The following is a 23891-nucleotide window of genomic DNA, read 5'->3' as shown; positions in this document are numbered from 1 at the left end:
ACAGTGGAATGTGCGGATGTCCATGGATACCTAGTAAACAGTGGAATGTGCGGATGTCCATGGATGCCTAGTAAACAGTGGAATGTGCGGATGTCCATGGATACCTAGTAAACAGTGGAATGTGCGGATGTCCATGTATCCCAGGTCAACTGTGGAATGTGCGGATGTCCATGGATGCCTAGTAAACAGTGGAATGTGCGGATGTCCATGGATACCTAGTAAACAGTGGAATGTGCGGATGTCCATGTATCCCAGGTCAACGGTGGAATGTGCGGATGTCCATGGATGCCTAGTAAACAGTGGAATGTGCGGATGTCCATGGATGCCTAGTAAACAGTGGAATGTGCGGATGTCCATGTATCCCAGGTCAACGGTGGAATGTGCGGATGTCCATGTATCCCAGGTCAACGGTGGAATGTGCGGATGTCCATGGATGCGAAACGGTGGAATGTGCGGATGTCCATGTATCCCAGGTCAACGGTGGAATGTGCGGATGTCCATGGATGCCTAGTAAACAGTGGAATGTGCGGATGTCCATGGATGCCTAGTAAACAGTGGAATGTGCGGATGTCCGTGGATGCCTAGTAAACAGTGGAATGTGCGGATGTCCGTGGATGCCTAGTAAACAGTGGAATGTGCGGATGTCCATGTATCCCAAGTCAACTGTGGAATGTGCAGATGTCCATGTATCCCAGGTCAACTGTGGAATGTGCGGATGTCCATGTATCCCAAGTCAACTGTGGAATGTGCGGATGTCCATGTATCCCAGGTCAACTGTGGAATGTGCGGATGTCCATGTATCCCAGGTCAACGGTGGAATGTGCGGATGCCCATGTATCCCAGGTCAACGGTGGAATGTGCGGATGCCCATGTATCCCAGGTCAACGGTGGAATGTGCGGATGCCCATGTATCCCAGGTCAACGGTGGAATGTGCGGATGTCCATGTATCCCAGGTCAAAGGTGGAATGTGCGGATGTCCATGTATCCCAGGTCAACGGTGGAATGTGCGGATGTCCATGGATGCCTAGTAAACAGTGGAATGTGCGGATGTCCATGGATGCCTAGTAAACAGTGGAATGTGCGGATGTCCATGGATGCCTAGTAAACAGTGGAATGTGCGGATGCCCATGTATCCCAGGTCAACTGTGGAATGTGCGGATGTCCATGTATCCCAGGTCAACGGTGGAATGTGCGGATGTCCATGGATGCCTAGTAAACAGTGGAATGTGCGGATGTCCATGGATGCCTAGTAAACAGTGGAATGTGCGGATGTCCATGGATACCTAGTAAACAGTGGAATGTGCGGATGTCCATGGATGCCTAGTAAACAGTGGAATGTGCGGATGTCCATGTATCCCAGGTCAACGGTGGAATGTGCGGATGTCCATGGATGCCTAGTAAACAGTGGAATGTGCGGATGTCCATGGATGCCTAGTAAACAGTGGAATGTGCGGATGTCCATGGATACCTAGTAAACAGTGGAATGTGCGGATGTCCATGGATGCCTAGTAAACAGTGGAATGTGCGGATGTCCATGTATCCCAAGTCAACTGTGGAATGTGCGGATGTCCATGTATCCCAGGTCAACGGTGGAATGTGCGGATGTCCATGGATGCGAAACGGTGGAATGTGTGGATGTCCATGTATCCCAGGTCAACGGTGGAATGTGCGGATGTCCATGGATGCCTAGTAAACAGTGGAATGTGCGGATGTCCATGGATGCCTAGTAAACAGTGGAATGTGCGGATGTCCGTGGATGCCTCGTAAACAGTGGAATGTGCGGATGTCCGTGGATGCCTAGTAAACAGTGGAATGTGCGGATGTCCATGTATCCCAAGTCAACTGTGGAATGTGCAGATGTCCATGTATCCCAGGTCAACTGTGGAATGTGCGGATGTCCATGTATCCCAAGTCAACTGTGGAATGTGCGGATGTCCATGTATCCCAGGTCAACTGTGGAATGTGCGGATGTCCATGTATCCCAGGTCAACGGTGGAATGTGCGGATGCCCATGTATCCCAGGTCAACGGTGGAATGTGCGGATGTCCATGTATCCCAGGTCAACTGTGGAATGTGCGGGTGTCCATGGATGCCTAGTAAACAGTGGAATGTGCGGATGTCCATGGATACATAGTAAACAGTGGAATGTGCGGATGTCCATGTATCCCAGGTCAACGGTGGAATGTGCGGATGTCCATGGATGCCTAGTAAACAGTGGAATGTGCGGATGTCCATGGATGCCTAGTAAACAGTGGAATGTGCGGATGTCCATGGATACCTAGTAAACAGTGGAATGTGCGGATGTCCATGGATGCCTAGTAAACAGTGGAATGTGCGGATGTCCATGTATCCCAAGTCAACTGTGGAATGTGCGGATGTCCATGTATCCCAGGTCAACGGTGGAATGTGCGGATGTCCATGGATGCGAAACGGTGGAATGTGCGGATGTCCATGTATCCCAGGTCAACGGTGGAATGTGCGGATGTCCATGGATGCCTAGTAAACAGTGGAATGTGCGGATGTCCATGGATGCCTAGTAAACAGTGGAATGTGCGGATGTCCGTGGATGCCTAGTAAACAGTGGAATGTGCGGATGTCCGTGGATGCCTAGTAAACAGTGGAATGTGCGGATGTCCATGTATCCCAAGTCAACTGTGGAATGTGCAGATGTCCATGTATCCCAAGTCAACTGTGGAATGTGCGGATGTCCATGTATCCCAGGTCAACTGTGGAATGTGCGGATGTCCATGTATCCCAGGTCAACGGTGGAATGTGCGGATGCCCATGTATCCCAGGTCAACGGTGGAATGTGTGATGTCCATGGATACCAGTGGAATGTGCAATGTCCATGGATGGCAAGTAAACGGTGGAATGTGTGACACCCATAGATCGCAGGTAAATGGTGGAATGAGCGGATGCCCATGTGTCCCAAATAAACTGTGGAATGTGCGGATGCCCATGTATCCCAGGTCAACTGTGGAATGTGCGGATGTCCATGTATCCCAGGTCAACGGTGGAATGTGCGGATGCCCATGTATCCCAGGTCAACGGTGGAATGTGCGGATGCCCATGTATCCCAAGTCAACGGTGGAATGTGCGGATGTCCATGTATCCCAGGTCAACGGTGGAATGTGCGGATGCCCATGTATCCCAGGTCAACGGTGGAATGTGCGGATGCCCATGTATCCCAGGTCAACGGCGGAATGTGCGGATGTCCATGGATGCGAAACGGTGGAATGTGCAGATGTCCATGTATCCCAGGTCAACGGTGGAATGTGCGGATGTCCATAAATGCCTAGTAAACAGTGGAATGTGCGGATGTCCATGGATGCCGAGTAAACAGTGGAATGTGCGGATGTCCATGGATGCCTACCAAACAGTGGAATGTGCGGATGTCCATGGATGCCTAGTAAACAGTGGAATGTGCAGATGTCCATGTATCCCAAGTCAACTGTGGAATGTGCGGATGTCCATGTATCCCAGGTCAACGGTGGAATGTGCGGATGTCCATGTATCCCAGGTCAACGGTGGAATGTGCGGATGTCCATGGATGCCTACCAAACAGTGGAATGTGCGGATGTCCATGGATGCCTAGTAAACAGTGGAATGTGCGGATGTCCATGTATCCCAGGTCAACGGTGGAATGTGCAGATGTCCATGTATCCCAGGTCAACGGTGGAATGTGCGGATGTCCATGGATGCGAAACGGTGGAATGTGCGGATGTCCATGTATCCCAGGTCAACGGTGGAATGTGCGGATGTCCATGGATGCGAAACGGTGGAATGTGTGGATGTCCATGTATCCCAGGTCAACGGTGGAATGTGCGGATGTCCATGGATGCCTAGTAAACAGTGGAATGTGCGGATGTCCATGGATGCCTAGTAAACAGTGGAATGTGCGGATGTCCGTGGATGCCTCGTAAACAGTGGAATGTGCGGATGTCCGTGGATGCCTAGTAAACAGTGGAATGTGCGGATGTCCATGTATCCCAAGTCAACTGTGGAATGTGCAGATGTCCATGTATCCCAGGTCAACTGTGGAATGTGCGGATGTCCATGTATCCCAAGTCAACTGTGGAATGTGCGGATGTCCATGTATCCCAGGTCAACTGTGGAATGTGCGGATGTCCATGTATCCCAGGTCAACGGTGGAATGTGCGGATGCCCATGTATCCCAGGTCAACGGTGGAATGTGCGGATGTCCATGTATCCCAGGTCAACTGTGGAATGTGCGGGTGTCCATGGATGCCTAGTAAACAGTGGAATGTGCGGATGTCCATGGATACATAGTAAACAGTGGAATGTGCGGATGTCCATGTATCCCAGGTCAACGGTGGAATGTGCGGATGTCCATGGATGCCTAGTAAACAGTGGAATGTGCGGATGTCCATGGATGCCTAGTAAACAGTGGAATGTGCGGATGTCCATGGATACCTAGTAAACAGTGGAATGTGCGGATGTCCATGGATGCCTAGTAAACAGTGGAATGTGCGGATGTCCATGTATCCCAAGTCAACTGTGGAATGTGCGGATGTCCATGTATCCCAGGTCAACGGTGGAATGTGCGGATGTCCATGGATGCGAAACGGTGGAATGTGCGGATGTCCATGTATCCCAGGTCAACGGTGGAATGTGCGGATGTCCATGGATGCCTAGTAAACAGTGGAATGTGCGGATGTCCATGGATGCCTAGTAAACAGTGGAATGTGCGGATGTCCGTGGATGCCTAGTAAACAGTGGAATGTGCGGATGTCCATGGATGCCTAGTAAACAGTGGAATGTGCAGATGTCCATGGATGCCTAGTAAACAGTGGAATGTGCGGATGTCCATGGATGCCTAGTAAACAGTGGAATGTGCGGATGTCCATGGATGCCTAGTAAACAGTGGAATGTGCAGATGTCCATGTATCCCAAGTCAACTGTGGAATGTGCGGATGTCCATGTATCCCAGGTCAACGGTGGAATGTGCGGATGTCCATGTATCCCAGGTCAACGGTGGAATGTGCGAATGTCCATGTATCCCAGGTCAACGGTGGAATGTGCGGATGTCCATGGATGCGAAACGGTGGAATGTGCGGATGTCCATGTATCCCAGGTCAACGGTGGAATGTGCGGATGTCCATGGATGCCTAGTAAACAGTGGAATGTGCGGATGTCCATGGATGCCTAGTAAACAGTGGAATGTGCGGATGTCCGTGGATGCCTAGTAAACAGTGGAATGTGCGGATGTACGTGGATGCCTAGTAAACAGTGGAATGTGCGGATGTCCATGTATCCCAAGTCAACTGTGGAATGTGCGGATGTCCATGTATCCCAGGTCAACGGTGGAATGTGCGGATGCCCATGTATCCCAGGTCAACGGTGGAATGTGCGGATGTCCATGTATCCCAGGTCAACGGTGGAATGTGCGGATGCCCATGTATCCCAGGTCAACGGTGGAATGTGTGATGGCCATGGATACCAGTGGAATGTGCAATGTCCATGGATGGCAAGTAAACGGTGGAATGTGTGACACCCATAGATCGCAGGTAAATGGTGGAATGAGCGGATGCCCATGTGCCCCAAATAAACTGTGGAATGTGCGGATGCCCATGTATCCCAGGTCAACTGTGGAATGTGCGGATGTCCATGTATCCCAGGTCAACGGTGGAATGTGCGGATGCCCATGTATCCCAGGTCAACGGTGGAATGTGTGGATGTCCATGTATCCCAGGTCAACGGTGGAATGTGCGGATGCCCATGTATCCCAGGTCAACGGTGGAATGTGCGGATGCCCATGTATCCCAGGTCAACGGTGGAATGTGCGGATGTCCATGTATCCCAGGTCAACGGTGGAATGTGCGGATGCCCATGTATCCCAGGTCAACGGTGGAATGTGCGGATGCCCATGTATCCCAGGTCAACGGCGGAATGTGCGGATGTCCATGGATGCGAAACGGTGGAATGTGCAGATGTCCATGTATCCCAGGTCAACGGTGGAATGTGCGGATATCCATGGATGCCTAGTAAACAGTGGAGTGCGCGGATGTCCATGGATGCCTAGTAAACAGTGGAATGTGCGGATGTCCATGGATGCCTAGCAAACAGTGGAATGTGCGGATGTCCATGGATGCCTAGTAAACAGTGGAATGTGCGGATGTCCATGTATTCCAAGTCAACTGTGGAATGTGCGGATGTCCATGTATCCCAGGTCAACGGTGGAATGTGCGGATGTCCATGTATCCCAGGTCAACGGTGGAATGTGTGGATGTCCATGGATGCGAAACGGTGGAATGTGCGGATGTCCATGTATCCCAGGTCAACGGTGGAATGTGCAGATGTCCATGGATGCCTAGTAAACAGTGGAATGTGCGGATGTCCATGGATGCCTAGTAAACAGTGGAATGTGCAGATGTCCATGGATGCCTAGTAAACAGTGGAATGTGCGGATGTCCATGGATGCCTAGTAAACAGTGGAATGTGCGGATGTCCATGTATCCCAAGTCAACTGTGGAATGTGCGGATGTCCACGTATCCCAGGTCAACTGTGGAATGTGCGGATGTCCATGTATCCCAGGTCAACTGTGGAATGTGCGGATGTCCATGTATCCCAGGTCAACGGTTGAATGTGCGGACGTCCATGGATACGAGGTCAACGTTGGAATGTGCGGATGTCCATGGATGCCTAGTAAACAGTGGAATGTGCGGACGTCCATGTATCCCAGGTCAACGGTGGAATGTGCGGATGTCCATGGATGCCTAGTAAACAGTGGAATGTGCGGATGTCCACGGATGCCTAGTAAACAGTGGAATGTGCGGATGTCCACGGATGCCTAGTAAACAGTGGAATGTGCGGATGTCCATGGATGCCTAGTAAACAGTGGAATGTGCAGATGTCCATGGATGCCTAGTAAACAGTGGAATGTGCGGATGTCCATGGATGCCTAGTAAACAGTGGAATGTGCGGATGTCCATGGATGCCTAGTAAACAGTGGAATGTGCGGATTTCCACGGATGCCTAGTAAACAGTGGAATGTGCGGATGTCCACGGATGCCTAGTAAACAGTGGAATGTGCGGATGTCCACGGATGCCTAGTAAACAGTGGAATGTGCGGATGTCCATGTATCCCAGGTCAACTGTGGAATGTGCGGATGTCCATGGATACGAGGTCAACGTTGGAATGTGCAATGAGCATGGATACCATCACCATGTCAACATTAAAGTGCGATGTCCATGGGTCCCAGGACGATGCAGGAACATTCCGGCCCGGACATCACCATAGCATAGGTTGGTCGATTCCAGGTCAAGCCCGAAGTGCACGAGCCGAAGCATCAACAAGAATGGATCCAGACTCGTACATCTAACTCTTCCACGTCGTTCGTTTTTGTATAGAAATAAAACAATAACTCAAAACGGAAGTGTAACCGGGACCGCCGAACCACCCGGAACGCGGGACAGGGAGAAAACAAGCGTTCTCCCAGGTGACCAGCGGGCAGGTGCACCGCTGCGTACCTGACATACGATCGCGCACACCGCGAGCAAAGCAAAGCAAATAGTGTTCCTGCCGGCGATGCTGTTTCGCCCTAAACAAGCAAGGGCCTTAATGAATTAGCAGCACATCGCAACAATCACGAGCTCATGACGATGCAACGATGAACCCGATATCGGGTGAACAAGTCCGCACCTGCTCCTCGATCTTCATGGCCACCATCGCCAGGCCCACACCGCTCGAACGAGCCGCAAACACCTCACCAGGAACGCTTTTCCAGCTCCTCCGCCATGCGGGCCTGTGGGCCTTCTTGCCCTGATTGGTCATTCTCGTACACGTGACGTTGTCGCTATCTGTTGTTGTAATGTTAGGGTCTCGAGCGGCTGACAGCAGTAGTCAAATGAAAAAAAAACAACGACGAACGAAGGTTTCTTTTGAAAAACAACTTCAATGACGATAACACCTCAGACAAAAAGATTGTTCCGTAAGAGGAACAGAGACAAAACCGTCTGAGTGCGTCTCCCCGACGAACGCCATTCAGGCTATTCAGCTGCAGAATGAGGGTTATGAGCCCGAGAGATTTCCTGTAAATGAACAAAAACCTTCCTGGAAACGGAGAAAAACGAAAGCAAACTGTTGCGGACACGGGGAATAGTAAACAAAAATATTCGAGGGCACAACGAAAAGGTACAACAAAAAGTTTTGGAGGCCCAGAGAATCTTCTTCATCTTTATTTTTAGTGGGTCTTTCAGAGCAGCGAGGCTCTATATACGCCACGAACACAAACACCTCAGCTGAAGCAAAAAAAACAAAATACTGGGGACTTTATATTGTTAGTCCCCTTACTTTCATTTCATTTTAAAACGATTGGCCGAGTTCAGGGTGCTTTTGACTCAGTCGGTAAAGTGTATCCGGTACACATGACCATCCATTTGATCCTATATGTCCAGGCACGTGGCGTGTATAGAGTATCGCGGCTCTGAAAACGCCATAAACTTAAAAGAAGAAGAAGACCATGTGATCCCCATTTCTCTGGTAGATTGAAAAGGCGCGGTTTGGGATCCCCGGACCGAGGGCATTGTGAGGGTGTTTGAGATCTTAGATGCAGGCGTCAAAAATCCTACATAAACGCAGCCATTGGGCCTTGGAGGCCCAACGGATGTATTCGTGTAGTTTTTTTATTCTTTATTTTTTTATAGATTTTTTTTCTATAATATCCTTTTTCAATCCAAGTAGATGCTCATGGATGTGTATTTGTTCAGGAAATGTGAATCATTGATCCTATTAGTTGGAAGAATCCCATACAAGTAATGACTCCCTTTTTTTTTTTGGAAAAAAAAAAAAATTGGGGGGTTTTCAACTTTTTTTTCTTCAAAAAGTTGAGGCTCATGGAGGAGTATTTGCTCAAAAAAATATGATTCACTGATCCTTTTATTTAGAATGTATATGTCCACAACATTGTCAAAAATCCTACACCAATGCAGTCCTGGGAGGCCCGGGCATTTTTTTTACTTCTGATTACTTATTATGATATTGTGGCGGACACAAAAGCCCACTGGCGTGGTGACATCATTCCACGCACCAAGTGGGCGGTGGCCACGCCCGAGGGGTAGGCGTGGCCTCATGATATACACCGGGCGACCAGCCCGGAGGAGTTCAGTGTTACAGTGTAGTCTTACAATAAAGACGTTTATATGTTACCGCTTGTCCGCTTCCTCCTTGCTCACAAGCAGCGCGCGTAACGCCGCGCTTTACTGGTGACCCTCGACGTTGGATCTGCCGGAGCGATCCTTCCACACGCGACGCCATCGCCATGGCCGCCTTCGTCAAACTTCCGGAATTTTGGGAGGCTCAGGCCGAAGTCTGGTTCGTCCAGGCCGAAGCCCAATTTCAGCTTCGGCACCTCACCGGCGATGACACGCGCTACTGCCACGTCGTCGCCTCCCTCGGGCCCGGCACGGCCGCTCGAGTTGTGTCCGTCCTTCGCCACCCACCGGACGGCCACAAGTACGAGGCACTCAAGCGGCTACTCCTAGCCACGTTCAGCCTCACGGACGACGCACGGGCCGACCGCCTCCTGGATCTCCCCGAGCTCGGTGAGACGCGCCCGTCGGTCCGAATGGACCATATGCTGTCACTGTTGGGCGACGAAGCCCCCGGTTCGCTATTCCGGGCGCTTTTCCGTCGCCAACTTCCAGCGCAGGTTCGCCTCGCGTTGGCCGGGACCGGGCTAACGGAACCCCGAGCATTGGCGGCCGAGGCGGACAAGTACTTCGCCGCTTCGGACACGCGGGCGAGCGTTGGCGTGGCCGTCACGGCCTTCGACGCTGATGTTCCACAGCATCATCTTCTACAGCACGCTGAAGTTCAGCAGCATGCTGATACGCACCTCGTGAACGCCGCCACGCCCCGCCCACCGCCGCGGCGAAAACCGCCACCGCGGGGAAACCCGTCGACTCCACCGGCCTGGCGGAGCCAGCCGCGCTCCTCCAGCTCCACCACCTGGTGCTGGTTCCACGCCAAGTTCGGCCACGAAGCTCGGCGGTGTCATCCGCCGTGCTCCTTCACCGGGTCGGGAAATGCCCGGGCCGGCGCTCAATTGTGGCGATGAGCGCCGGCCGTTCGAGCAGCCTGCTGTTCATAACGGACACCTTCTCCGGGCGCCGTTACCTGTGCGACACGGGAGCGCAGGTGAGTGTCATTCCCGCCGGCACGTCAGACAAGCACGCCGCGGGTGGGGGCCCCGCGCTGCTTGCCGCGAACGGGACGCCCATCCGTACGTACGGAAAACGCTGCCTCTCTCTGCGGTTTGGAGGGCAGGTTTTCCGATGGACGTTCGTCACCGCCGACGTGCCCATGGCACTGCTTGGCGCGGACTTCCTGTGCGCTAATGGGCTCCTGGTCGACGTCAAGCGCAGACGGCTTGTCCAGGCCGAGACGTTCAGCTCGCTCGCGTGTGCGTTGCCCAGCTCAACGAGCGGCTTGCCAAGCGGCTTGCCGAACGATTCGGTTCCGGCCACGTTGGTCTGTACGCTTCCGGCAGCGGACGCATTCACCCGCCTCCTCGCCGGCTTCCCGGCCCTCACGCGGCCCACCTTCTCGGCGGGGGCCGTCAAGCACGGGGTGGCCCATCACATCCCCACCGTCGGGCCACCGGTCTACGCCCGGGCACGCCGCCTCGAGCCGACGAAGCTGGCGGTGGCAAAAGCGGAGTTCGCTACCCTGGAGCGACTCGGCATCGTTCGGCGCTCAGAGAGCGCTTGGGCGTCGCCGCTGCACATCGTGCCGAAGCCCGGCGGAGGATGGCGACCGTGCGGGGACTATCGCCGTCTCAATGATGCCACGACTCCCGACCGCTACCCCGTCCCCCACATTCAGGACTTTTCCGCCCGTTTGGCGGGCAGGTCCTTCTTCTCGAAGGTGGACCTCATACGCGGCTACCATCAGGTCCCCGTCAGGCCGGAGGACGTCCCGAAGACGGCGGTCATCACGCCATTCGGACTCTTCGAGTTCCTGCGCATGCCCTTCGGTCTGAAGAATGCGGCTCAGGCGTTCCAGCGACTGATGGACAGCGTCCTGCGCGACTTGGATTTTGTCTACGTCTACCTGGACGATATCCTCGTCGCCAGCGCGTCCCGCGAAGAGCACCTACGCCACCTCCGCACGCTCTTCGAACGCCTGGGCCAGCATGGCCTGATTGTGAACCCCGCAAAGTGCCGGTTCGGCGCCGCCACAATCGATTTTCTGGGGCACCGTGTCACCAGGCACGGCGCCGTCCCCCTGCCGGCCAAGGTGGAGGCGGTGAAGGGGTTTCCGCGCCCCCGCACGATCAGAGGGCTGCAGGAGTTCCTGGGCATGGTGAACTTTTACCATCGGTTCCTGCCCCGTATCGCCCAGCTCCTGCGCCCCCTGCACGAAGCTCTCCGAGGTAAGCCGGGCAAAGGCGACGTTACCTGGACCGAGCAGATGGACACGGCGTTCACGGGCGCGAAGCTCGCCTTGGCTAACGCCACCATGCTCGCGCACCCGGCGCCCGATGCACCGATCGCCCTCACCACCGATGCCTCGGACTACGCGGTGGGCGCGGTGCACGAGCAATGGGTGCGTGGAGCTTGGCAACCGCTGGCGTTCTTTAGCCGGCAGCTTCGCCCGCCCGAACGCCGTTACAGTACCTTTGACCGCGAGTTGCTCGGACTTCACTTGGCGGTCAGGCACTTCCGCCATCTGCTCGAGGGCCGGGCGTTCACTGCCTTCGTCGACCACAAGCCGCTGATCTTCGCGATGGGCAAGGTCACCGAGCCATGGTCGGCCCGGCAGCAGCGTCACCTCTCGGCCGTGTCCGAGTACACGACGGACATCCAGCAAGTCGCGGGGAAGGACAACCCGGTGGCGGATTGCCTTTCCCGGGCCGTCGCCCACGCAGTCCACCTCGGCATCGACTATGCCCGGATGGCAGCGGACCAGGCCGCTGACCCCGACGTCCAGGCCTTGCGGACCGCCGTCACGGGCCTCCGCGTCACCGAGGTGCCGTTCGACGGCGCGGGCACGGCCCTCTTGTGCGACGTCTCCCTCGGGCGTACTCACCCCATTGTGCCCGCGGGCTGGCAGCGCCAGGTGTTTGACGCCATCCACGGCCTGTCCCACCCGGGCGCGAGGGCCTCCCAAAGGCTGATCGCCGACAAGTTCGTCTGGCACGGCCTCCGGAAGGCCGTCCGCGGCTGGGCCAGGACGTGCCTCGCGTGCCAGCGCGCCAAGGTGCACCGGCACACCCAGGCCCCGTTGGCCCCGTTCACGGTGCCGGAACGCCGGTTTGACCACGTCCACGTGGACCTGGTGGGACCTCTGCCCCCCTCGCGGGGTTTCACCTACGTCCTCACCATGGTGGACCGCACCACCTGGTGGCCGGAGGCCATGCCCTTGGCGTCGACAACGGCGGCCGATGTCGCGCAGGCTTTCATCGCCACCTGGGTCGCCCGGTTCGGCGCCCCCTCAGACATCTCATCCGACCGCGGCCCCCAGTTCACCTCGGAGCTCTGGGGGGCGGTTGCGCAGGGGCTCGGGGTCCGGCTGCACCGAACCACGGCCTACCACCCCCAGGCTAACGGCCTGTGTGAGCGATTTCACCGCTCATTGAAGGCCGCGCTCCGGGCCACCCTCCGCGACGGCGGCTGGGTCGACAGGCTCCCCTGGGTCCTGCTGGGCCTCCGGACGGCGCCCAAGGAGGACCTGCGCGCATCCGCGGCGGAGTTGGTCTTCGGGCAACCGCTGCGGGTGCCGGGCGAGTTCCTCCCCGACTCCACGGCACCATGGTCCGCGGCACAGCAGCGCTCCGCTCTGCAAGAGACCGCCCAGAGGTTCGCCCCGGTGCCAACGGCATGCCACGGGCACCCACCGACGCACGTCGCCCCGGAGCTTCGCACGGCGGAGTACGTCTTCGTCCGCCACGATGCCCATCGGACACCACTGCGGCCCCCGTACGACGGGCCTTTCCGCGTGCTGGAGACCGGGGCGAAGCACTTCACCCTGGACATCGGCGGTACTCCTGACCGCGTTTCGGTAGACCGCCTCAAGCCGGCCCACCTCGATGTGGACCATCCACCGCCAGTGGCCCGACCCCCACGTCGGGGCCGCCCTCCTGCGGGCGGACCCCCGGCACCGCCCAGCCCCGCCGCCACGGCGCCCCCCGGTCCTGCACCCATCCCAGGGGCAGCCAGGGGCATCCCACCTGGTATCCCTACACCCCGGACGCCGCCGATCGCCAGGGGGCGCTTCGGCCGGGTCATTCGTCTGCCCCGCAAACTGGCCCTCCAGGTGCGCGGGAATTCTGGGGGGGCGCGTGTGGCGGACACAAAAGCCCACTGGCGTGGTGACATCATTCCACGCACCAAGTGGGCGGTGGCCACGCCCGAGGGGTAGGCGTGGCCTCATGATATACACCGGGCGACCAGCCCAGAGGAGTTCAGTGTTACAGTGTAGTCTTACAATAAAGACGTTTATATGTTACCGCTTGTCCGCTTCCTCCTTGCTCACAAGCAGCGCGCGTAACGCCGCGCTTTAATATTATGATTATGTGTAATGTGTCATATGTAATATTCGTAATGTGTTATGGGTAATGTGTTATGGATAATATGTAATGTGTTATGAATGAAGGTTTTACCTCGAATCTGAATGAAATATTTTTACATTTATTCCATCGAATTATTTATATCCAAGTTATGGGAGCAAACAAGAAGGCTCATGCAAAGCAAAACAAGTATATAACATGGATATAACACAAGAAAAATTATGAGGCGCCTCCAATGCCCCAGGCCTGCATTCGTGTTATGAGTGAAGAATGAAGCTTTTCCCACGAACCTGAATGAAATTTTCATCTTTTTGTCACTGAATTATTTGTAACCAAGTTATAGGAGCATATAATGAGGCTCATATCAAGAAAATAATGATATAACAAAGTAGTACAACAACCTTTATGCGGGGCCTGGAAAGCCCCAGGCCTGCATTCTTGTCGGATTTTCGGGTTATAAGTGAAGAATGAAGATTTTCCCACGAGCCTGAATGACATTTTAATTTATTTATGTCACTGAATTTTGTGTAACAACATGAAAGTCGGTGAAAATGAGGCTCATTCCAAAAAAAAAAAAAATGGTACAGCATAGTTTTTGCAACAAAAAAAATATTGTGGGCATCCGAGGCCCAATCACTGCATCCAAGGGTTAAAATCTCCGGTGACCTTACACCGCTCGCAGAACCTCGTCAGGTGACACCTTATCCAGTGTAAATGGGAGTTTATAGCGCAACGTCCGAGTCTGGGCCTATAAAGGATTGTGTGGTCTCTTCGGGAGAGTTAAGGAAACGAGACCGAAAACTCTACCAAAGGGTGCACCTTAAAACACCATCTCCTCTTGGAGAAACTCACTATCTTTGCACGTGTTCCAAAAGGCCTGAGTACCGTAATCAAATTAGGAGCGGATGAAGGTTTTACACAGAAGGAGGCATTCCTGATGAGCTCCCCAAGATGTACCGGATAGACTTTGTAGAAGGTTAAGGCGGAAAGTTTTTTTAATATGGTTGTGCCAGGTTAGGCCCCTGTCAATGGTAATTCCTAGAAAGGACACGTCTGGAGAAGCTTTAATGGAAGTACCATCGATTGTTATTGACACGTCCTTAACCTTCTTCTTGCAGGTGAAAACAAAAGAGCAGACCTTCGCCAGGATGAATTTTCAGTGGTTTTTAAGGCTTTTGTGTTAAAACAAATATGGCGGCCGAACCACGTGACCGATGACGTCATTTTTTTTCTCCACCAGTTTCTTCTGACATGTTGCTCCAAAAATTTCATCTTCATCAGATGAAGTTTTGTACTTGTCGAATTATGACGTCATAATGGATCCACATATGACATCATTATTAACATATTTTATTCCCCATGGAGAGTTCCTTACAATGAGCCAAGTCTCAATTTTTTCTATTCAGCACTTTCGGAGATATAGAGCTGCAAAATTTTTCGATCTTTCCAACATGGCGGCCGAACCACGTGACCTATGACGTCATACTTATCATTAAAAAATTATACAGGTGGAGTTGCACCGATGGTGAAAATTTCCTGTCAATCGGACCAACGGTTGCAGAGAAAATCATATTTATTCTATGCGGACAAACAAACAGACAAACACAAACAGACAAACAAACAAACAGCCAAACAAACAAACAGCCAAACAAACAAACAGACAAACAAACAGCCAAACAAACAAACAGACAAACAAACAAATGGACTCAAATGCAATACCCTCTCCTCCGGCGAGGGTAATTATGTATTTGGACTTGGGTCCAGAGATTGAGAACCCCCATTTTTGGGCCCATGGCTCGATCCTGCACTCACACATCTGCCTGTAGGTTTTTGGCCTCAATGTGAGGGGTCTTGCTCCAGGTCCACATGGCAGTCATCCGCAAACAGGGATATCCTGCTATGGAACGACCCTTTCTAAACCCACTTTAGTATTGTACAGCAGAGTGTTCCAAAAAGAAGACCAGGTGTTCATGACCATGTTCTCCATTAATTTACAGACCACTGAAATAAGCCTGATTGGTCAGTCGGAGCATCGGTTAAAGGGATCTTTCCCGACTTTGTGAATAGGAATGACAACAGAGTGTTTCCAATCGTGGGGAAGCTTTCCTAAAGACCAGGCCTTGTTGAAAAGTTCAAGCAACACTCCCAGCACTCCATCATCCATGTGCTGAACATACCTTAAGTTAACTAGTCAGGACCAGGCGCCCTATTCTTGGATTTCGAAATGGCTTGTTTGAGTTTCCGAAGTGAGAAGTCCAGGTTGAGTGTAGAGCTTACCTGGCTGGTGTCATAAATGATGGCTTTGTGTTGATTGGCAAATTGATGCCTCTGAGCTTTGCGCTCCAAGTCTATGTTGGTGTCTCCAATGGAGTTGGAGGAGTGAGCTCCCAATGTAGAGGCCTTGTCTCTGTTCAGATAGAGGGTTGCGTTGTTGTAAACGAGCACGGGGATACTTCTCCCTCCATCTTTTCTACCATTAATACATTTCACTCTTCTCCAGGTAGTTTGAAGAGAGACGTCTGGTTTGATGGATGCACAAAAGGAGCTCCAAGACGCAATCTTGGCACACTTATTGCTCGCTGGGCTTGAGCTATTCTCCTTATGAACTCCATGGCATCTCGAATCAACAGGGATTTTCTTACTCTTTTAAGAGCGGCCCTCCTAGACCGGACACATCATTTACACCTCGCTGCTGCAGATGACAGGACAAAGGTGAGGTCGAGAGGCAAAGACTGTCCAGTGGATGGATTGACGGAGGTCCCAGTACCATCATTTAAAAACACCAGGTCAAATTAATCAGTGATGTTTACAATGCAGTCGCCATTTCTATCATGGAGTTTGGAGCTCCAAAGAATGTTGTGGCTGTTAAGGTCTCCACACCGAAGGATTACTCCTTGGCACTTGCTCAAGACTCTGTGGTGTGTGTTGTAGATCAGGGGAAGGCACGGATTGCAGAAATCAACAATTGTAACCAATTCCCTGGTGCTGGGAGATTGAAGATATTACAGTCTTCACTCCAGGGATTCAAGACAGCTGTTCACCCCGAACTCAGGTCATCCATACTCATCTACCCCAGAATCTCTCTCTACACACACACACACACACACACACACACACACACACACACACACACACACACACACACACACACACACACACACACGCACACACACACACACACACACACACACACACACGCACGCACGCACACACACACCTGGGTAATACGAGTTGTTACGGCATGTATCGCATCAGTCAGCCAACCCTCACATATGGGGAATGCAATGCAGAGGGGAAGAGAGAAATTGGGCCATCATTGCTTCCGCGATACATCGACGGTATGTGTTTTAATAGATAATACTCCTCCTCATTCCCCTCCACTCTCGCCCCCATTCACGCTCTCTTCCTCTCCCCCCGTTATCTTCCCCTTCCCTGTTCCCACCTCACTCCCCCTTCCTGTTCCCTTCCCAAATCCTCCGCCTCCCCGATTAGTTAATCTTTGCGTTATTATACATACTTGTACCAAGCTTGACTTACAACTCTTCAGGCGTTCTCAAGGTACAAACCTATTACAGACTCTGACCTTTGACCCCATGACCCCTAAATCGAATCAGTTAATCTTTGCATCATAATACGTACTTGTGCCAACTTTGGTCGAAATCCCATCACAGGTTCACAAGTTACATCGGGTACAGCATTTTTACTGACATGACCTTTGACCCCGTGACCCCAAAACCTAATCAATTCATGTTTACCTCATGATGCCTAATGATACCTCATGATACGGACGGACGGACGGACGGACGGACGGTCGGACGGACGGCCAACCCGCAAACATGCCCACAACTTCATTGACGGCGGCATAAAAACATTGGGTGACACGGTGAACAACGATAACAAAAACATTGGGTTACATGGTGAACAACGATAACAAAAACATTGGGTTACATGGTGAACAACGATAACAAAAACATTGGGTTACATGGTGAACAACGATAACAAAAACATTGGGTTACATGGTGAACAACGATAACAAAAACATTGGGTTACATGGTGAACAACGATAACAAAAACATTGGGTTACATGGTGAACAACGATAACAAAAACATTGGGTTACATGGTGAACAACGATAACAAAAACATTGGGTTACATGGTGAACAACGATAACAAAAACATTGGGTTACATGGTGAACAACGATAACAAAAACATTGGGTGACACGGAGAACAACGATAACAAAAACATTGGGTTACATGGTGAACAACGATAACAAAAACATTGGGTTACATGGTGAACAACGATAACAAAAACATTGGGTTACATGGTGAACAACGATAACAAAAACATTGGGTTACACAGTGAACAACGATAACAAAAACATTGGGTTACACGGTGAACAACGATAACAAAAACATTGGGTTACACGGTGAACAACGATAACAAAAACATTGGGTTACATGGTGAACAACGATAACAAAAACATTGGGTTACATGGTGAACAACGATAACAAAAACATTGGGTTACATGGTGAACAACGATAACAAAAACATTGGGTTACACGGTGAACAACGATAACAAAAACATTGGGTTACATGGTGAACAACGATAACAAAAACATTGGGTTACATGGTGAACAACGATAACAAAAACATTGGGTTACACGGTGAACAACGATAACAAAAACATTGGGTTACACGGTGAACAACGATAACAAAAACATTTGGTTACATGGTGAACAACGATAACAAAAACATTGGGTTACATGGTGAACAACGATAACAAAAACATTGGGCTCCATGGTGAACAACGATAACAAAAACATTGGGTTACATGGTGAACAACGATAACAAAAACATTTGGTTCCACGGTGAACAACGATAACAAAAACATTGGGTTACATGGTGAACAACGATAACAAAAACATTGGGTTACATGGTGAACAACGATAACAAAAACATTGGGTTACATGGTGAACAACGATAACAAAAACATTTGGTTACACAGTGAACAACGATAACAAAAACATTGGGTTACACAGTGAACAACGATAACAAAAACATTGGGTTACACGGTGAACAACGATAACAAAAACATTGGGTTACACAGTGAACAACGATAACAAAAACATTGGGTTACACAGTGAACAACGATAACAAAAACATTTGGTTACACAGTGAACAACGATAACAAAAACATTGGGTTACATGGTGAACAATGATAACAAAAACATTGGGTTACACAGAGAACAACGATAACAAAAACATTGGGTTACACGGTGAACAACGATAACAAAAACATTGGGTAACACGGTGAACAACGATAACAAAAACATTGGGTTACATGGTGAACAACGATAACAAAAACATTGGGTTACATGGTGAACAACGATAACAAAAACATTGGGTTACATGGTGAACAACGATAACAAAAACATTTGGTTACACAGTGAACAACGATAACAAAAACATTGGGTTACATGGTGAACAACGATAACAAAAACATTGGGTTACACGGTGAACAACGATAACAAAAACATTGGGTTACACAGTGAACAACGATAACAAAAACATTGGGTTACATGGTGAACAACGATAACAAAAACATTGGGTTACATGGTGAACAACGATAACAAAAACATTTGGTTACACAGTGAACAACGATAACAAAAACATTGGGTTACATGGTGAACAACGATAACAAAAACATTGGGTTACATGGTGAACAACGATAACAAAAACATTTGGTGACACAGTGAACAACGATAACAAAAACATTGGGTTACACGGTGAACAACGATAACAAAAACATTGGGTAACACGGTGAACAACGATAACAAAAACATTGGGTGACACGGTGAACAACGATAACAAAAACATTGGGTAACACGGTGAACAACGATAACAAAAACATTGGGTTACATGGTGAACAACGATAACAAAAACATTTGGTTACACAGTGAACAACGATAACAAAAACATTTGGTTACACAGTGAACAACGATAACAAAAACATTGGGTTACACAGTGAACAACGATAACAAAAACATTGGGCTCCATGGTGAACAACGATAACAAAAACATTGGGTTACACGGTGAACAACGATAACAAAAACATTGGGTTACACGGTGAACAACGATAACAAAAACATTGGGCTCCATGGTGAACAACGATAACAAAAACATTGGGTTACACGGTGAACAACGATAACAAAAACATTGGGTTACACGGTGAACAACGAGAACAAAAACATTGGGTTACACGGTGAACAACGATAACAAAAACATTGGGTTACACAGTGAACAACGATAACAAAAACATTGGGTTACATGGTGAACAACGATAACAAAAACATTGGGTTACATGGTGAACAACGATAACAAAAACATTTGGTTACACAGTGAACAACGATAACAAAAACATTGGGTTACATGGTGAACAACGATAACAAAAACATTGGGTTACATGGTGAACAACGATAACAAAAACATTTGGTGACACAGTGAACAACGATAACAAAAACATTGGGTTACACGGTGAACAACGATAACAAAAACATTGGGTAACACGGTGAACAACGATAACAAAAACATTGGGTGACACGGTGAACAACGATAACAAAAACATTGGGTAACACGGTGAACAACGATAACAAAAACATTGGGTTACATGGTGAACAACGATAACAAAAACATTTGGTTACACAGTGAACAACGATAACAAAAACATTTGGTTACACAGTGAACAACGATAACAAAAACATTGGGTTACACGGTGAACAACGATAACAAAAACATTGGGTTACACGGTGAACAACGATAACAAAAACATTGGGCTCCATGGTGAACAACGATAACAAAAACATTGGGTTACACGGTGAACAACGATAACAAAAACATTGGGTTACACGGTGAACAACGATAACAAAAACATTGGGCTCCATGGTGAACAACGATAACAAAAACATTGGGCTCCATGGTGAACAACGATAACAAAAACATTGGGTTACACGGTGAACAACGATAACAAAAACATTGGGTTACACGGTGAACAACGATAACAAAAACATTGGGCTCCATGGTGAACAACGATAACAAAAACATTGGGTTACACGGTGAACAACGATAACAAAAACATTGGGTTACACGGTGAACAACGAGAACAAAAACATTGGGTTACACGGTGAACAACGATAACAAAAACATTGGGTTACACAGTGAACAACGATAACAAAAACATTGGGTTACATGGTGAACAACGATAACAAAAACATTGGGTTACATGGTGAACAACGATAACAAAAACATTTGGTTACACAGTGAACAACGATAACAAAAACATTGGGTTACATGGTGAACAACGATAACAAAAACATTGGGTTACATGGTGAACAACGATAACAAAAACATTTGGTGACACAGTGAACAACGATAACAAAAACATTGGGTTACACGGTGAACAACGATAACAAAAACATTGGGTAACACGGTGAACAACGATAACAAAAACATTGGGTTACACGGTGAACAACGATAACAAAAACATTGGGTAACACGGTGAACAACGATAACAAAAACATTGGGTTACATGGTGAACAACGATAACAAAAACATTTGGTTACACAGTGAACAACGATAACAAAAACATTTGGTTACACAGTGAACAACGATAACAAAAACATTGGGTTACACGGTGAACAACGATAACAAAAACATTGGGTTACACGGTGAACAACGATAACAAAAACATTGGGCTCCATGGTGAACAACGATAACAAAAACATTGGGTTACATGGTGAACAACGATAACAAAAACATTTGGTTACACAGTGAACAACGATAACAAAAACATTGGGTTACATGGTGAACAACGATAACAAAAACATTGGGTTACATGGTGAACAACAATAACAAAAACATTGGGTTACACGGTGAACAACGATAACAAAAACATTTGGTTACACAGTGAACAACGATAACAAAAACATTGGGTTACACGGTGAACAACGATAACAAAAACATTGGGTTACACAGTGAACAACGATAACAAAAACATTGGGCTCCATGGTGAACAACGATAACAAAAACATTGGGTTACACGGTGAACAACGATAACAAAAACATTGGATTACACGGTGAACAACGATAACAAAAACATTGGGCTCCATGGTGAACAACGATAACAAAAACATTGGGTTACACGGTGAACAACGATAACAAAAACATTGGGTTACACGGTGAACAACGATAACAAAAACATTGGGTTACACGGTGAACAACGAGAACAAAAACATTGGGTTACACGGTGAACAACGATAACAAAAACATTGGGTTACACGGTGAACAACGATAACAAAAACATTTGGTTACACAGTGAACAACAATAACAATAACATTTGGTTACACAGTGAACAACGATAACAAAAGCATTTAGTTACACAGTGAACAACGATAACAAAAACATTGGGTGACACAGTGAACAACGATAACAAAAACATTTGGTTACACGATGAACAACGATAACAAAAACATTGGGTTACACAGTGAACAACGATAACAAAAACATTGGGTTACACAGTTAACAACGATAACAAAAACATTGGGTTACACGGTTAACGATAACAAAAACATTCGGTTACACGGTTAACAACGATAACAAAAACATTGGGTTACACAGTTAACGATAACAAAAACATTGGGTTACACGGTGAACAACGATAACAAAAACATTGGGTTGCACAGTCAACAACGATAACAAAAACATTGGGCTCCACGGTGAACAACGATAACAAAAACATTGGGTTACATCGTGAACAACGATAACAAAAACATTGGGTTACACAGTGAACAACGATAACAAAAACATTGGGTTACACAGTGAACAACGATAACAAAAACATTGGGTTACACAGTTAATGATAACAAAAACATTGGGTTACACGGTGAACAACGATAACAAAAACATTGGGTTGCACAGTCAACAACGATAACAAAAACATTGGGCTCCACAGTGAACAACGATAACAAAAACATTGGGTTACATGGTGAACAACGATAACAAAAACATTGGGTTACACAGTGAACAACGATAACAAAAACATTGGGTTACATGGTGAACAACGATAACAAAAACATTGGGTTACATGGTGAACAACGATAACAAAAACATTGGGTTACATGGTGAACAACGATAACAAAAACATTGGGTTACACAGTCAACAACGATAACAAAAACATTGGGCTCCACAGTGAACAACGATAACAAAAACATTGGGTTACATGGTGAACAACGATAACAAAAACATTGGGTTACACAGTGAACAACGATAACAAAAACATTGGGTTACATGGAGAAGAACGATAACAAAAACATGCTGAGCAAGATGAAGGGAAGTGAAACCAACCCAGAGGGGAGGGCAGTACTCCATCAAGCCGAGGGTGAAAGCCTTGTTGGTGAATACGAGTTCAGGTGTGCCTAGGAAAGACTTTGTAAGTTGGAGGATGCCCGTCGGCGGCTGACTTTGGAGGCCAACTTTGAAATATTGGTTTGCTCAAGAAAGATCATGGCTGACCCAGGAGTTTGAATTAGAACTTCAAGAGGGTTGTCAAGAAAGTAGATGGAGTGTTTTCAATCCGGCCCTTTCGGAGAGAGATAGTGAGGGTGTGAGATTTGTCAGGATTGAGAGACATATTCCAAGTGTTTTACCATCTTTGGATTTTTTCAAGGTCTGAATGGAGGGAAGAGGTTCCAGCCTGTCTGTTAAAATTAAAAGCTAATAGACAGAGGATTTTCCAGAGAATCAGAGAGATCATTGAAGATCAGGAATAGGACTGGGTGCAGAACACTGCCATGGGGCACTCCGTCCGGCCTTGACAGAGAGAAGGGATTGAAGGATTCAGTTAAGAGCCACATGTTGGCTAAGAGAGTAGGGGAAGTCAACAAGCCATGTGTGGAGTTGGCCTCGGATGCCATAGCATAGGCAGAGAGGTTGGAGAGTAAGTAAGACAGGATGATAGACTGTATCTCAAGCACAAGAGAGACATGTCCGGAGAGACAGCCCTGATTTCATGCCTGAATGCCTGACATTGAGGGCCACCATGCATTGTTGGGTCAGTAGAAGAAACATGTCCAAGGTAGCATGACCTGGTGTGAAACCAAATTGGTCATCTGAGATGAGTTTGCTGAAGAAAAGGAAGGATTTCATATAAACTGTGATGATGGATTACAAAAACAAAAGTCATGAAAACAGAGACATGAGAAATAAGTAACAAAAACTTAGTGGTGTGGGTAGGTGTAAGGTGATAGATCGGTGGTAGGTGGAACATCACAAATAACGCTAATTGCCGAGTTGAAGCAAT

At 48.9% G+C, this 23891-nt stretch overlaps 1 protein-coding gene across 1 annotated transcript in view; it reads right to left on the bottom strand.

Annotated features, from left to right (window-relative positions):
• Positions 1 to 7911, bottom strand: part of LOC137429591 (serine/threonine-protein phosphatase 6 regulatory ankyrin repeat subunit C) — a 237591-nt gene extending 229680 nt beyond the window's left edge. The window contains exon 1 of the mRNA XM_078779599.1: positions 7666 to 7911. Coding sequence (XP_078635725.1) covers positions 7666 to 7797 — 132 coding nt within the window. The 5' untranslated portion in view covers positions 7798 to 7911. The remainder of the gene's footprint in view (positions 1 to 7665) is intronic.
• Positions 7912 to 23891: the final 15980 nt, after the last annotated feature.

The sequence above is a fragment of the Myxine glutinosa genome, chromosome 6 (genome assembly GCF_964187855.1).
Source record: "Myxine glutinosa chromosome 6, kmMyxGlut1.1, whole genome shotgun sequence".
Taxonomy (NCBI): domain Eukaryota; kingdom Metazoa; phylum Chordata; class Myxini; order Myxiniformes; family Myxinidae; genus Myxine; species Myxine glutinosa.
The sequence above is the reverse complement of the archived record's forward strand: the minus strand, read 5'-3'. Positions and strand labels throughout refer to the sequence as shown.